At 35.1% G+C, this 16,786-nt stretch overlaps 2 protein-coding genes across 2 annotated transcripts in view; both read left to right on the forward strand.

The window, feature by feature from the left end:
• The window catches only part of LOC120425208 (protein madd-4), a 475,137-nt gene that overhangs the window by 255,915 nt on the left and 202,436 nt on the right, over positions 1 to 16,786 (forward strand). The gene's annotated exons all lie outside the window — the stretch shown is intronic.
• On the forward strand, positions 1,497 to 15,510 carry LOC120425209 (uncharacterized). Its single transcript, XM_039589640.2, has 7 exons — positions 1,497 to 1,664; positions 8,242 to 8,518; positions 8,580 to 9,054; positions 11,294 to 11,454; positions 13,348 to 13,522; positions 13,746 to 13,873; positions 15,142 to 15,510. Exons 2-7 carry the CDS (start codon positions 8,243 to 8,245, stop codon positions 15,475 to 15,477), a joined length of 1,551 nt encoding a protein of 516 aa, XP_039445574.1. The 5' UTR covers positions 1,497 to 1,664; position 8,242; the 3' UTR covers positions 15,478 to 15,510.

Here is a 16,786-nt window from a genome sequence, read left to right on the forward strand (position 1 = left end):
AGTTTAAAAAATCTCATTGCATCGTTATATTGAGATGAAAACAAGAAATTAATGTTTAACTTACGCTTTAAAAAATGTTATGAAAACGTTTTTTTTTTTTTTTTTTTTTTTTTTCTATCACACTTATACGTAAATGTATGCCATTTTATCACTCAAATCACATAAATCTTAATTGAATGGCTTGCATGCCGTTAAATCTTATCCTCACTGCAAGCTTCCAATAGTTTCGGTGCGACATTTCCCTACGTCAGTGTGAGAATGTATGTGTGAAACTTTGAATATGCCTGTGTAAAATGGTGTAACGAAAAGCAAATCCCCCCTCCCATCTTTCGAGTGGGGTAGTCTAGGAGCTGTCAAAGCTGAAAACAGCCTTTTTCCTTTCTCTAGTGGGGTGTATCTCTGCTTTTCATGTTTTGCAGAGTTACAACTTCCAAAAATCCACCCCGAGTAGAACGAGTGGAGGCAGCCCACACGCAAAGAAATTCCGGTGAACGTTGAATGCTCAACCGGCCTAACCCATCTGATGTTCAAATGATTGAGCATTGGACGTTCTAAAATTACCCACACCACGGCATAACGATTCATACGATTTCGTTTTTGTCTTGGTATGCGTGATATTTGCTGGCAACGCACCGTCTAGCGGAGAATTTCTTCTTCATCCTTTTTAAAATAGCCCACTCTTCTTCGTGAGCAATTGAAGAATTCGACGACGTTTTTTCCGCTAGGTTCGCTGTTGTTCCAGCGGTGTTCGGAATGACAGCCCCCATACAGTTTGAGCAGTTTTTAGGGAAAAATCGCGTTTATAATGAAAAATCAAGCATTTTCAGAAAAGTGGGGTATTGCAAAGTGTGGCAATTTCGCTAACGATCATAATGCGTGGTGATTTGTAGTGATTAATTGTGACTGGTATTTTATTTAAACGATTTTTCTAAAAAGATGATCGATATTTTGGATAACTTGAGTTAAATGTTGCAAAAGTTAAAAGTAATGATGAAATATTATGTAAAAGTGTTTAAACTTTACTTTTCTTCCCAATTGACCAAAATATTGACCTCAAAAATGCATTTTGGTGATTTTTTGGAAATTTTTGGAAAAATTCGAATAACTAGCAATTTTTTTGAGAAAATTATTGTAATTATGCTGTAATATGACTATTATAGTTTGTTCTATCAATAATACACACATAAGGAGCATTATCAATCAAATAAATCTTATTAAAATCAATTTTTCAAAAGATCTTTTTGGTAAATTTGAGGAAAAAACATGAAAAATTAACTCAGCCCCTATGATTTATACATCATTCGATTCGCTTATGCGATTGCCACACTTTACAATAACTTTCATCGACGTTAAAAACTATTTGAAGGAAATAAAAATCAAAAACTGCAAAAAAAATAATATTTCCAAGCACGCTGTCATTCCGAACATCGTTGCGTAGTGCTTCTACTCGCCACCAGGATGCGTGCACGTTTCTGTCGAATCTCTCAATTTGACGTTTCATATTTTCTCGCAGTAGGCGTTGTCAGTTTTTTTCGAGCATCGGCCGCGTCGGACCGCGAAGTTTTCCAGCGGTGATTACGGTGAGCCGCACGGTCGGGTGTGCCCCAAAGTGGTCCCCGTAGATGGACATTTATCCCGCGGTTGACGATCCCAGCAGGCAAAAGGTATGTGAAGTGCGACGCAAACGAGGTGAAAAAAAGTGAGAAAATTTTTGTTTTCCTGTTGTGTTTGCCGTGGTTCGCCACGAATCAAAAAGTGCCCCCGCAAAAAAGAAATGGGAACCGAGGAGGTCATCCCGGTGGCCCAGCTTGAGCTGATCTACTGCACTACGAAGCGGGCTCCTCTGGCGGAACTACTGCCGGTGCCGGACGCAGCCTGCTGGTTGCAGTTTGCGTCCACTCGCGGGACATGACCCGGCAGACAGCCTACTGCGATGAGCAGCTGTTGCGGGAAGATTTTGCGTTGCACATCTCGTTGATGATCACGGCGCTCGGAACGTTCGGATGGCTGAGGAATCGTAGAAACTTATTCCAGTTTATAGCCGGGCCATTTATAAACCATGTCGCGATCAAAATTTTAAACGTGGACGCGGTTTGCAGGTGGGAGTTGTGCGTGCTGAATGAGGGGGATTGCGGGGAGAAGGAGGGGTTGATTTATTTGTGGACGTTTTCAAAGGTCCCGATGGATGTAGCGAGTACATTTTGTAACGGTACGGCAGCTGGAAGGCGCGTTGTTTTGAATTTATCACGTACGGTGATTACGAGTTTTAGACGGAGTACATCCGGGTGGTTCCGCCGGAGACGTTGCGCCTCAACAAGTGCCTGGACATGGGCGAGTTCCTGTTCTCGGTCAACAAGGTCATGTGGGAGAACAGCCAGGACATGTGTGAGTGCAACCAGAATTACGGCATTCTGCAGTTGGTGGTGAAGGTTCGCTGAAATGGAGCACTTATTGCGTGAAGAGCTGCACCATGGTCATCGGATGTGCCATCGAACGGTTTATCCCGCATGAAACCCTGCGCTTTTTCATTCCGCACGCGCTGCTCTGTGTGCGGCACTCGCAGAAGTCGTGCTCTTAGCTTCGATCGCAGCTTCCGAAACCGGCAGGTGTGGATTTAAAGCCGGACGAACAAACTTTACTCCGCCGGACAGTACGCGAACGTCGAACGGGAACCGGTAATGTTGTACCGGGTATTTGTGGAGTTTATTGACGAAACTGGAGATTCGGATCAGGAGGACAAAAATCAACAGTTTTTTTTCGGACGTAATCAAAGGCAAAACACTTAAAATTTGTTTACAGAAATTGTTTGCTCTTCGCATTGCTATTGTTTACATTTGAAGTACATGGTTCGAAATTCTAGAGCAACATTTGAAAGGGGCGGTACGACATTGCTCTTACTACCTTTCGTCCCATTTAAACGCTTGTAACTTGCTGCTACGGCAAAAAAGATTCAGGGTAGGCGTCGCGACGCTCATACAACCAAGCAAGCTGATGGTTGCTAGAAGAACTTGAAGAAAAAGTTGAAGTTTTCAGCGGTGGTGTAATTCTGTAACATTTTTAATAATTGATGAATCCTTTCGCAATCTTTGGCAAAGTTGTTCCCTGGAACACGAACTATGAGATCGTGAGGTTCTAGAAAATTGCTAAAATCATTATGGGGCTCAAAAGTGGAAAAAACCAAAACGCACGATTTTACGGGTTAAATCCCATTTAAACTTTAAAGTCAATGCGCCAGGTCCTGTTGCAACCAATAAAGCTCATATTTGAGATTCGGGGTCAGTAAGCCTAGGGGATCATGCCCTGAAATGCCAGCAAAATTTGACCATTTTGTTACAACCTACTAAGGTACGGTTCGATGCGGTCGTCGATTTTGTTTTGGGGAAACCGACGAAGATCATGACAAAAGAAACGATAAACAATTTGTGTTTGTATTTGGAATAGCTAAAACTTTTTTTTTTATTTTCACGTTTTTGAGGTTTTACATGTATGTTTAGCAACAGATATTAAATATTTCTAGATTAAATTAACTTCACTATGCTATACTGTTTCAATATTTTGAAACCATACTTTATTCAATTTAGGAAAATTTTATAAAAATTTAATGCATTAATTTTGGCTCTAGAATTCCAAGTTTCCCATTGTTTAACTTGTGAACAGTTTGCGGAAAATTATTCAAATTTTTCAGGTTATATATAAATGTAGGATTATCACTGTTAACATTAACAAAGTAGCATTGCATTTTTTCGCAAAATGCTTCTATGTCCAAGAGTTTTACGGCTGCAAACATCTGATCTTTGTACTGGATAATAAATTGTGTTTTGACGAAATCATCATCAATTTTAAAACATGTATCGATGTTAAATTTGATATCATCATAGTATCCAGCTTTTGAATACTGGCAAGTTTCTTCTTCCAAAAAAATTAGAGACAGTGATATCTTCTGGAATATTACTAATTTTATAAATACCGTAATCGAACAAATTTTTTCTTTTGTTTATCACATCTAACGTAAAATTGTCTGTCTCGTAAGTTGAAATAAGCTTTGATAAAACCAAAGCAACAGAAAATGGGCAAATTCCTTCTCCGAAATCATGCATTGGATCATAATTCAAAGCGTTAATTACATTGAAGCCTTCAATTTCTTGAAATGGACTTTTAAACTTTATACCTGTCGCAGTTAAATTGTTCTTGTTAGCATCACTTACATAGTTATTTAAATTTCTAAGAGTTGATTCATCTTCCTCAACCATCCTATCCATTTCATTTTTGTGTGAAGTACATGATCTACAATAATGATTTGCTCGAAAACTTGTTGTGAATCCACCAATGTAGGGTACGTTAACCATTAGTGGACCCCTTTCCTATAGTGGACCCTCTGAAGCGTTTTTGATGAAAAATTCAATAAAATCACAATTTCAAGCGTGTTGTTGTTTACAAATCTTTTATTTGGCATGTTCAGCATCATATAAAACAATGTTGACTGACATTGAATCGTCCTTTTCACCAAAATAAGTGTTTTGAGTTCGACATCTGAAATCAGCCATGGCCACTAGCATTTTCACAACAAAACAGCATTTATTTTTTTTTATTGAATTAACTATCCAATCATTTTTGACTGATCATTTAACTTCAGTATGTCGAAATAATGTAAGTTTAAGGAACTTTACTAAAATAAAGCGAAGAACTGCTCATTTTCGAGCAAAAATTAGGGGGGTCCAATATAGGACAACGAAAATCCATACTTTTCCAAAAGTGGACCCCTGTAAATTTAACCTTCAAAAATGAAGAAAACGTTGTATTTAAGCAAAAGTTTGTCTTAAACATACAATAAATGCTTCTTGTAATCAACCTAAACGCATATTTTTTCAATTATGAGTATAAATATAGCTGTTTTCATGTTAAAAGTACCAACAATTCTGAAGCCGTAAGAATTTAAAATTTATCGAAGCTATAGTTAATTGTACTTAACTGAAGCATCATAAATGTAGTTTGAAATGATATTTTATAATAATAAATCAATAACAAAACATTTTTTTTAAATAAACGTGCGTGGTTTTATCACCAACTGTAAAGCAACTGTATTGTTTAGTTTCGGTCCACCATTTATGTTATAAATATGGAAAAATTTGAATCAAAAAAATATTTTTAAATTTATTTTTATTTTTACAGTAGTTTTTGAAAAGTTTTCTCTGATCTTTTACGGAAATAAATGTGTTTAAATGTCTGTTAGATTTTTCCGTTGTTTAAAGCCAAATTCGTTAACAAAACATATTTTCTTATGATGAAAAGTGAGCAAAACCCATCTTTTATTCGTTAGGGGAAAGTGGGGCAAGTGTAACAAGCTAAGGAAATGCTCGTTATAACCCATTAAAAACGTTAAAAAATCTGTCGGATTTTTTAGAATCATCTTATTCCAGGTCTTGACTGAGACTTTGATAGAACAAGTTTTTAAAAAAATCTGTTTTTTAATGTAAAAAATTGATTTTGAAATTTTTGATTTTTCGTACGTTCTACTCAACTAGTGGGGCAAGACGAACAACCCGTTGGGGCAAGAGGAACAATGCATGAAAAAACATGCAAATTTACTGACATTTGAACTATTATCACTTAGATACATCAGATTAGGATGTATTTGAAACGTTTCTTTCATTTTTAGATTAAAAAATAATATTTTACTAGAAATTTTACCGTTTTTACGAAAAAAAAATATTACTTAGATGATAAAATAGTAAATTTTCATGATATTATTATATCGTGTATGGACTATTTTTTAAACAGTTGTTTATCAGTTTTTAAGAACTTTTATGTATTTTTTTTTCACAATAAAATATGTTGCTGCAGCAATTCGTATTTTTTTCCATACTAAAAATCCATATGGTACACTTGCCCCACCTAAACATGATTTTTTAAAAGCTCTCTACAAAAATAACCAAAACATAAATCATACTTTATAATACGTGCAAGTCATTGGTAGGGACACTACTGATCTAGGAAAAATAGCATTTTGAAAAAATGAGCCTTAAAACGAACCCTAAGCCTTATTTTGTACTTTCCAAATATTATAAGGAAACAAAGGTTTTGAAAAAAACTTCATTCAATCTTATGCCCCGTGGCGTTTACGTCGTTTTGGCGGTTATGTGGTAGTAGAATCAGCTAATTGCATTGCTAGCAACAATTCCTCATACTGGAAATAATAAAAATTGTAAAAATTACAGCCTTACGAGCAATTGTTCCTCTTGCCCCATATGGTCGTCTTGCCCCACCTTCCCCTATATCTATCATTAGACCTACACCATGCATCAAAACATCCAAAATCGTTTAAATTTGGTATAAAAATAACAGTTTGCCTATAGTGGACCCGGGTCCACAATCGGATTATGGACCCGGGTCCACTATAGGAAAAGGGGGTCCACAACAGGCAAAAAAAACTTTTTTTTCAAATGGCTATTTTTCTGCTCAAAAACGAATAACTGATGAAACAAATAGTCAAAATTGTTCAAAAGACTTCAGATTTCATTGTTTTGTACAGAGGGTTATGAAAAAGTGCTTAAAATATTAAAAAAATGTAAAAAATGTGTTTCGGCTCTACTAGGGGGTCCACTAATGGTTAAAATACCCTAGTTGAGTGATAAATTATCCCCACTAAAAATACTTAAAATTGGAAAAACTCTAACGTAACCATTTTTAGTCTTGATATCAATACCGGAAGATTGAATTGCCTTTAATTTTTCAATTAGTGTATAAAATAAACGTTGTGGTTTAATATTCTTCAACTTAGAATTCATAAACATGCAAGGAATTAAACTAGTCAATTTTGCGCGGAATCTGTTTGGTATAACAGGACAAGATAAATAGAAAGCACATTGCGAATTCTTTCCCTTATGTGCTCCAAGTGGGTTATCTGGTTCAAAATCATCATTGTATAAGTTAAGTGGCAAATAAAGTCGACCTGGCTCCAAATCAACTGTTCGTTCTTGCCATGCTTCACCTTGAATATGATTACTGATTCTACCTGAATTGTCTGCTTTCAGTTTATTTATGTTTTCTATTGTCAAATCAAGAAGATTTTCTCTTTCAAAAAATTGTTTCAAAACTAATTTAAGACAGGGAATAGCAACTTTTAAAGGTTTTTGTGCTAGAACTCGCTCACCGTGCCTCGTAACAGGCATCAGTTGATTATCTACTATTTCAACCTCAGGGTCGTGAAATAAACCAGCGCTGCTCAAATAAGTTTTAACTTGGGCTTCGTTTTTGAACACGAATTTTCCCATACTTTTATCTAGTACTTCATCGATTACGGGAAAAGTTTCAGCAGATAATTTGTTTTTTAAATTAAATTTAACATTTCTTATCAATGTAGATGAAAATTCATTCAATGCTTGTATAAAAGTTATAGCTTTCTTTCTACTCAAAAGGCTATCCGATAACAATTTTAAAAGCAATTGTTTAAAGCAATCATCAATGTCGGGTTCAATTTCAACAGATTCTATTGAATCGTTTTCTTCAACATTATCATCGAACAGAACAGCTACATCTTCTGGAATATCTTCACCAACTTGCCCAACAATATCTACCCCCTGTTGAATTGCAACGCCAGCTCTAACACATCTTTTGAAATGATTACTGAACCTTTTAAAAGTGTCAAAATTCACTAAACACTGACATTTAAATTCTTTTAACTCAATGTGCGATTTCATATGATTTAAATAATCATCTTTGTCCGTATATCTTTGTGCACAGCTGGAACAGGCGAACATCTTGGAATTACACTTTTTTAACACGCGGTTGTCGTTCACTTTCACTTTCAAGCTTTAATTGCTTTTGATTGTACTTCAAAACGAGTCACAAATTTATACTAACATAGGTAACACTTTTCCTTTCTAGGTACTTCTAAATTAAAGATAACTTTTACCTAATATGGTATTATACACCACGGTGTTTTCTAGAAATTTCTGAGATATCTATTTTCAAGATTTTGTTTTAGATTCTTCCGTTGTATATTGGATAATTTTAATAACAGTTTGAGTAAGTTGTTAAATGATGTTTTTTGTGTCAATCACAAAATGAAACAAGGAACAACTTTGTAGAAGATTTGAAATTGATAAAAAAAAAATGAAAATTAAGTTTATTTTTATTAAGAAATCTTATCTTTTTTTTTATCTTTTTACATCGGACAATTATCAACATTGATTTCTCACTGTCAATTTATCTATTTAAAATCAACTATTTTTATTATTTTAGGATGGACAGTGCCGAAAACAATCCCAACATCGATCCTAGACTTCTCGAGCATCTTAATCGTCATAAGCTGACACGCCTAGTTTCCCTGCTGGCGGAAGCGGAAATTACATCCAAGGACCTGGTAAAATTCCGTAGAAACCCAACCCTGGTGTCCGGAGTTTTGCCAAAAGTTCGCGACCAGTTGGATTTTACAGACTCGCTAAGGAATGTTACTATAGACCAAGGAGCGCAAACCGACATAACTTTCTTCAAAGATTTGGGGAACACAAACAACGTGGTAATAATATTAATAATAATAAACTATTATAAGATATCTAATTATAATTTTATCCTTTTAGACCCTCACGCAAATCTGCGAATTAAACACAAACGGCCAAAAGTTTCTGCGTGCATACATCAGACCAAATGGTACGAAGGCACCAATTACGGATCCAATGCGATATCATGTGCGTAACGCACTGGTTGAACATTATTACCCCATTTGCGAGGGCAGTATCACCGACCCGTGGTTAACCCAGATGCGCGATATTGTTATGGCTGAACTGCCGGACGAAGATCCAGAGTCCTGGTATGTCGCAGCCGCTGATGGCCAACCCGCAAGTGGTCTACTTTATGATCGGTACCGAACGTATCGCAAGGGAATGCGGAAAAAGGCGCGCGAACAACAAGGCCAGAATTTGGTTAATCAGCACAGTGCTTCAGTAAAGAAAAAGCGAAAGCGTCCCGAGGTTCAAGATCCCGCCCCAGAGAGCCAACCAAAACCGGAGTCTCAATGGACTGCTCTCACAGCAGAAGAGAAAAATGTCAACACGGGTTTGTTATGATTATGATCAAATTTGCCTATTACACTAGAAAAATCATGCCTAACGGTAGGAGCGATCTAACTCGCTGTAGTCGTGCTTACGTTGTTTTTAGGACCATTTTTATATAAAGCTTTAAACATAAGTTGGCCTTACCAGCAACCTCTAAATACTGCACTGCCCATATTCGCATAAATGTCTCATATGGAAAAAACAACAAACTGAAAAAACCGCAACACAAGTTTTCCGACACATAAGGCTACATGTTAAGTTTTCACAAAAAAAACTTGATTTCCTCCTGATTTTTAGATCAAAGTATGTACTGGATGTTTTACACTCAAAATTAGAAGTACCCCGCGAAAAGGGTTCTATCTACCCTTTAAAAAAATACCCTTTTTGAGGGTTACTTCCACCCTTTTTTTAAGTTTTCCCGTCGTCGCCCTTTGGCAAAGGGTTACTACCGGTAAACTTGAAAAAAGGGTGGAAGTAACCCTCAAAATGTTCTTTTTCCTTGGGATGACAGATAAAGGGTAGATAGAACCCTTTTTGAAGATTACTTCTGATTTTGAGTGTAGGCTTTTCTGAAAGAGTACACGATTTTGAACAAAACTGCATCTATAACTCAAAAGTGATGAAAATGCACATGGGACATATATGCGAACAGGGGCAGTGCATGTTGTGATAAATAATAAACAGTTGTCTCGGAATTTGCAAAAAAAAAAATCAGCAGTTAAAACGCTTAGGCGCCCTTTTCAAATGTAACTCCACCGTGCAGTTAATCCTGGCACATGGGCGCTTTGATGTTCAAGTACAGCTTCTAAAATAGCTTAAAAGAAATTGAGAAAGTTTGCTGGTCACAAAAGTTTTGTCTCATAAGTTGTTTCAAAAGTGAAAATCTATAATTTTGATGGAAATAAGACCAAATCCTTAACCTGTCAGACATATCAGATTTTTCCCTTAATTTTGGGAATTTTTTTTCGATTGCTCCTGAAAAGATCGATATATTGATAAGGTTTGGTAATGAAAATTCGAATTAGTTTATCATTCTTAATCGTCAATTAAAATAACTAAAATTGGAGTTATCCTCTTCTTTCAAACGCCCTCTGCTTCTAGAAGTAGTGACTAATTATAAGAAAAAAGATTTAAGCAAAACAAATTGTTAAATCACATCAAGCAAGGATAGCAATCAATCCATCTAGAAGATACATTGCCCGTGTTCGAATAATTGTCTCATAAGCAAAAATCGTAAGCATGAGAATAACGTAAAGGTAGATTGTCCATACATAAGACTACGTGTAATTTTTAACTCAAAAGTGATTACAATTCATATGGGACATTTATGCGAACATGGGCAGTACAGTACTTGTTCGGCAACTGGATGTTCTTTAACCAGAACATTTGTTTTCATGAAACGTCACGTCATTATTAAAGAGTACACTCAATCCCCGCTGGTTGGTCAGTTTTTCGTTTGTCACTTTTAAGTTTGTACCCGTTGCAACGCGATGGTTGACAAAGTCAAACTAAAAGACGAACTGTCACTTTTACACGGGACTCACACTTACTATCAAACGTTTTGAGCTTTGTGTAAAGAGGGCGTCAAACTTAAAAGTGACCGCGTTCGATTGACAGTTGGTGTCAAATCATCGGGGTTTCAGTGTACACTGTACACTCTTAAAGTATTTGCAAGTTACCTTTATTATTATTTTTGTTAAGTCAACCTAATGCAACGATGTTCCCCTCGTCATTTTTCGACTAGTCCAGTAAGCGAGCAGCATTCGTTAACTGGAATACGTTCTCAACCCAGTTACCGAACAAGTACCGTAGTTAAGTGAGAAGTCAAACGGATCCTTCAATCTACATAGGGAGCGTTCTATTATTACGTAACGCAGTTGGGGGTGAGGGAGTCGGAGGTTGTGATACGCTCGATACAAAATTTTAAAATTTTGTATGGAAATTTTGTTACGAGGGGGGGTGGAGGTCCAAAAATCTGTTTTTTTGCGTTACGTAATAAAAGAACGCTCCCATAGGGGAAACGCTCCTATGTTTGGCAGGTTAAGGAATCGCTCCTAATTCCAACTTATTTAGTAAAACTGTTTATACAAACTTGCTTGCTATCACTCGATTTCAGTTGAAAACGTTTGTTATGAGCTGTCATTGAACGTCAAATTGCTGATATGACAGCATATGAGGCACGATGGGGTTGGGTATTGTTCCCTTAGAATGATTGAAGTATTTTTAATTTGTATTTGTAGCGGCGAAGCTTAAGCTCAGCGGTATGGGATTTTCCGACGAAGCAGCGGTGAAAATGGCGTGGGCCCAAAGCTTCAGTTTGCGACGACATGAAGCGGTTACAGGAGTATTAAAACTGACAGAATGGGACGTGTTGAAACACTTCACGGACACCGCGGCGTTGGTAAAGTATAATTGTTTAATCATACATTGAATTTGCGTGGAATAAAATCATACTCCAAATTACTTAACCCGCTACTGCCCAAATTATTTGTCGATTTGTTTTATTTTTCCCGTTTTAAGGGGGTCATTTTAAACACCTTTTGTTCAACGAAAAACTTTATTACTCTTGTATTATGTTTTTTTTGTTTCATTTTTAATATTTATATTTGCATTTATCTTGTTTAGTTTATGTATGTTTCTGATAGTATGTGTCTAACACTACCATCACCTATTATTACATTTTGTCTATTTAGTTTTTTAATGTTTTTACAGCAACTATTTACTCTTTTTTTTCATTTTTACATTGTTTACTATAGAAAAAGGCATAGTCTGGGACAATTAAAAAATTACGGCATACTTATTTTAACATATAATAAAGAAAATATTAGTGAGCTTGGTTCATATAAATTTCAACATTTTTGTATGACCTTTCTTAACCCCAATGTCACCCCTAACGGTCACCCCCTCGTTGAAAACGGTATGCGTTTTCTCAAAATTTCTAAAATGTTTTCAAACTTTGCATTGTTTCGAAAAATAAACTACAGCAGGCCTGCCCAACGTCCGGCCCGCGACGGCTTTTTAAAATAGTTCTATGACCGGCGCTTAAGGTTGTTCATTATATATTTAATATATAAATTGATTGTCTGAATTAAACAAAAGCTTGAAATAAAAGTTTAACCTATTATAACAACGTTCTTCATGTTTGAACTTAACTCTTATAATTTTTATATTGATATTTTTAAACTTAAAAATGGGGCAAGAAATCAAAATGACCCATTTCGAAAAAATGTGAAATTTATGAAAAAACTTGGATTGCTGTTCAAAAATGTACAAAAAGACACTAAATTTGAATTTCCTTCAGTTTTAATTATGTTAAATTTAATTAGAAGTTTTTTTCTGTTTTCTTTTTTTAAGTAAATAAGTTAGCAAAAATTAATGTATTTTTTCCAGAACAACTTTTCAGTGATAAAGTTTTTTTTTAAAGCTTTAAAAAGCAAATTATTCATACTGAAAAAAGAGTGCTGCAAGTATTTTAAAAATATTAAAAAATGATTCGAGAAATTTGAGCGCAAAATATATATTTTTTCATAAACTTTGAATTTCGAAGAATAACGAATTGAAAATAATTTAATAAATATTTTTTACACTTTTTAAATTTTGTTTGTGTTAAAAATTTTTTTTAAATATTTTAATAAAGGTGCACAACAACGCAAACATTTTTTTGTAAAGGATATTCGAATACACATTTCGTTTGAATAAATTTTATCATATCTCATTGCTTTTATTTATATTGTAGTGTTGAGGAAATAAATGTAAAAAATCGTTGCAAAAATTCATTGAAATTTGAAAAAAAAAATATAAAAAATATATCAAAGCATTTAGTTGCAATCGTCAAAAACAATTAGTATTCAATTTTTAACAAATCCAAATTACAATAAGTCAAATAAAAACAAAAAGTTATCTTTGATTTTCATTTTTGAAAGTTATCTTTGATTTTCATTTTTAAAATCAAGATATTTGAATCTTATTTGCAACACTAGTTCTTTTATTAATTGACTTTTAAAGAACCCAATCATAAAAAAATTAAAACAAATTTTACTTGTTCAACTTTTATCAAATATTAGTTCCGGCCCGCCACTGCATCAGAATAATCAGATCTGGCCCGCAGGGCCAAAAGGTTGGGCACCCCTGAACTACAGTGATAATTATTATTGAAAATTAAATAAAAAATGTGGGTTTTTTTAATAGAATTTATTCGACGTCAAAAGACAGTAAATGACTTGCCAAGTTACCACAATATTGAAACTTAAATTAAGTGATAGACAATTTTAAAAAAAACTTCATTTTGTTCCAGGTCACGATCGATTTTAATACCATTCATGGTATACGAGAGGATAAATTTCACGCAAAGCTGCCTATCTTTATACAAAGATTCAAACGACTTCATGAAGGATTTCTCAACCTTATCGAAGGAGACAAGGAGCTGTTGGCCGAAGCGGTCACTTCGTTCAAATCAGCAGATGTGAACGGTAAGTTACACTTGTATCAATATTGTAATCATTGTGAATTTTACACTGTTTTTTTGTTTTTTACCAGTTTGTCTAGATAAATTGTTTAAATATTTAACTGTTTAAACTGTTGTGAGCAGTATAGAATCTTTGTTTACACTTGGTCTTAGGCCCATTAATAATGTTTTGCTCGTTTTTTTTCTTTGAACGGTTATTTACTGTGTATGGTGTTCTATTTTTGCAGAGAAATCTATCTTCTTATCGTTCTATTGTTTGCCGCTAATCATCCGTCAAGGATTCATAAAACGTAATGATAAGAAGACGAAACCATCTTTACTAGATTCCCGCAACGCTTTTATAACGATGACCGAGGTAATATTTTCATTAAAATAGTAAATAGGGGCAGGGAGGCAGAATGGGCCACGCTTAGTTTTTAAATAGATTGAGACCAATTATCAGGCAAAAGTATATAGAAAGGCATCAAATTGCATCACCACACCGAAAACGTTTGAAATTCGTTGTACAGTACTTGTTCGGTAACTGGGCACTCGATAATGAAATAATGAAAGAGATCTTTTTATCATGGAAATGTGTAAGAAAGATCCCTTGAGTCATTCTCAATCACTCTTGAACGTTAACCCTCTACAACCCAACGACGCCTTTAGACGGGCTTCTATTTTTAAAAAAATCGTCAAAAATCCCTTTTTCAACCAATTTTTGATCTTTAAAAAGCATTGGAAAGGAGAACTCTTAAAATTTTATAAAATTTATGGTTTGGAAGTTTTACTTGTTTTATGTGACTTTGCCAATGTTTTTAAAAATGTCATTTTTTTAGGGGTCAACTTTGGCTTTGTTTTTACTAACATTTCCTATATTTTAAGTAAAAAAAAGTAAAAAAAAAAGTTTGCAGTATTTTTTCTAGAGTCCAAGACTATGCCTATACGCATTTGTTTCACAAATTAAATGATAATGGTGCCATTTGATAGCCGAAAATGTGAAAAACAAGCAAAAAAAAAAAATGAAAAAGTGACATGAACAAAAATATATAGGCAAAATGTAATGATAGGAGGTGGTAGAATAGTCCAAATAGTATCAAATACAAACATAAAATAAACAAGATAAATGCAAATTGAACTACTAAAAATGAATAAAGGAAACATAAAACAAGAGAAGTTAAGTTTTTCGTAGAACAAAAGTTGCTCAAAATAAAAAGAAATAAAAAGAAAATTGGCCTGTAGAGGGTTAAATTAAACGGAAGGCTTGTTTTATAAGTTGACCCATTCTACCCCGCACTCTGGAGAGGTAGTCGAGAATATTTTTTTAAAGTGAATCAAAAACAATTAGGACAATTTTTTTCCTCAGCCAAGTACATACATAACATTCCAAACCATAAGCCTACCGCAGTAAATGCAAGATTTTGTAAGTTTTCTGATGTTTCTCTTTCTGCCCTCCTGCCCTTATATTTTTAAAATTTTATGTAAATATAAAAAAAATAATCGGAAAATTATTACTTAAACCTGCACAAGGGAAAAACTTTTTTTTCTTGGTAGGTTTGCGATTTTTAATAATTAAACGATTAAAAAACATGCAATGCATTAAATATACACTTTTTAAACAATTTTTATCTTTCTAATTTTCAGACCGAGGCAAAAGTAACGGAAGCCGTTACTGAACGGCGCAAAGTCGCAGCACAACGGAAGGAGACTGTTCAACCTTTTATCGTTGCTGTGGGGAGTTTGTCAGAGATCAAAGCAGTGTTCGTAACTTTTGACGATTTGTTGGTTAAATGTCGATCAATATCGGCAGCCGTCGATTTATGTTTCAAACTGCACTCAGTTTTTCATCTTGAGTACGCAAAAGAGTGTGAATCTGTTATGAAGTTCATACAAACCTATTTCTACGAGATTAGATACGCCAAGGACAAGCTGGAGTCTCGTGTGCGTACCTTTATTTCGGATCTGAATCGCGATAGCTAGATGCTACAGGGTTGAGCCCAAATAAATGACTAAAAGGAATGTTGAACAAGTGTTTTCTTGACTGCGCTTTTAACAAAACTATTTTTTTAAACATAATAATATTTAATGCTTGTCTTTTATTTTTACTTTCTTTTTACGTAACCGAGCGGTCATCCAATTTTACTAAAGAGTTACACCGATGGCAGCGCTCAACAAATCGAGATCGTTCGTACACAACCCGTGTTCCGGATGTTCGACGACCACTCAACGGATGCTCATCCTTAACCGGCAAGTTTGCTACCTCACCATGCACCTCATCAAACAGTAGTACGAGTTGAAATCTCCGATCAAACCGAACGAAGTCGCTGGTGGATACAACATGGTTTACCTCCCACGGAACGATCGGCGCCGAACCTTACCAACCGGGCAAAACTCTCGGTGCACAGAGGCCAACCCAATTGAAAATCAAATTGTAGGCCCCGGGAGACTGAAAACAAGTTTATTTAATGTTTGATCATGTAGATGACCAAGTTACGTTTAAAAACTTATCAGGATTATGCAAAATTGTTATTTTATGCTACAATAAAAAAGTACATGTTGTTTATTTTTATTATCTCGTTGTCTCATAAAAATAGTGATCAAAACAGAAAATTTTAGTTGCTGTTAAACCCAAATAAACTAAATCGAACGTAATTACATTCATTAGCAGTTTGATTTATTTTTTTTGACCAGCAACAAAAATTATCTGCTTTGATTAATATTCTCCGGAATTTGGGTAAGCGTCCTGGGGGGTAGAAAAACGATTGAAACCATCTGGTGGCGAAAAGCGGTACTAGCCCAGCTACTGCAATGTACGGTGGCGCTGTATGCGGTGAATAGTAGAAACCACAGAAAATCTGCTCGTGGCGACACGCACACACTGAAACGAGCTGTCAAATTTCCCAAAAAGGACAGTGAACATCGGATGGTCAATGCGCTTTGAACATCAAATGCGCACGATCGTTTATGACCATCCGATGCTCAAGAATTTGATACCAACGTTCAGAAAAATCCCATTGGCGGTTTTGCGTGCAGTTATCATTTATGTACGTGTATGTTTGCATTACCCGACGACATTTCGTTCCCATGGGAGGTTGGTGGTTGGCAAAAGAAAACAATTTTTATGCTCATTTTTTTTAAACAAAACAGCAAATACTCGTCCTTTTATTATCTTTTTTTTCTCTTTTTTGTTCGTTGGCCTTGTGGTGACTCGTCGAGAGATAAACGATAAATATGTATTTGCTAATGTTATTGGGGAATACACTCAGCTGAACGAGCTTGCCATTTTTGG

Source organism: Culex pipiens, chromosome 2, assembly GCF_016801865.2.
Source record: "Culex pipiens pallens isolate TS chromosome 2, TS_CPP_V2, whole genome shotgun sequence".
NCBI lineage: Eukaryota > Metazoa > Arthropoda > Insecta > Diptera > Culicidae > Culex > Culex pipiens.

Bases quoted from the DNA above. Each gene is read 5' to 3' on its own strand.
- LOC120425209 (XM_039589640.2), top strand. From the start codon at position 8,243: ATGGACAGTGCCGAAAACAATCCCAACATCGATCCTAGACTTCTCGAG. The intron at 11,455-13,347 runs GTAAAGTATAAT...ATTTTGTTCCAG, and splicing joins TCACGGACACCGCGGCGTTG to GTCACGATCGATTTTAATAC. The intron at 13,523-13,745 runs GTAAGTTACACT...CTATTTTTGCAG, and splicing joins CAAATCAGCAGATGTGAACG to AGAAATCTATCTTCTTATCG.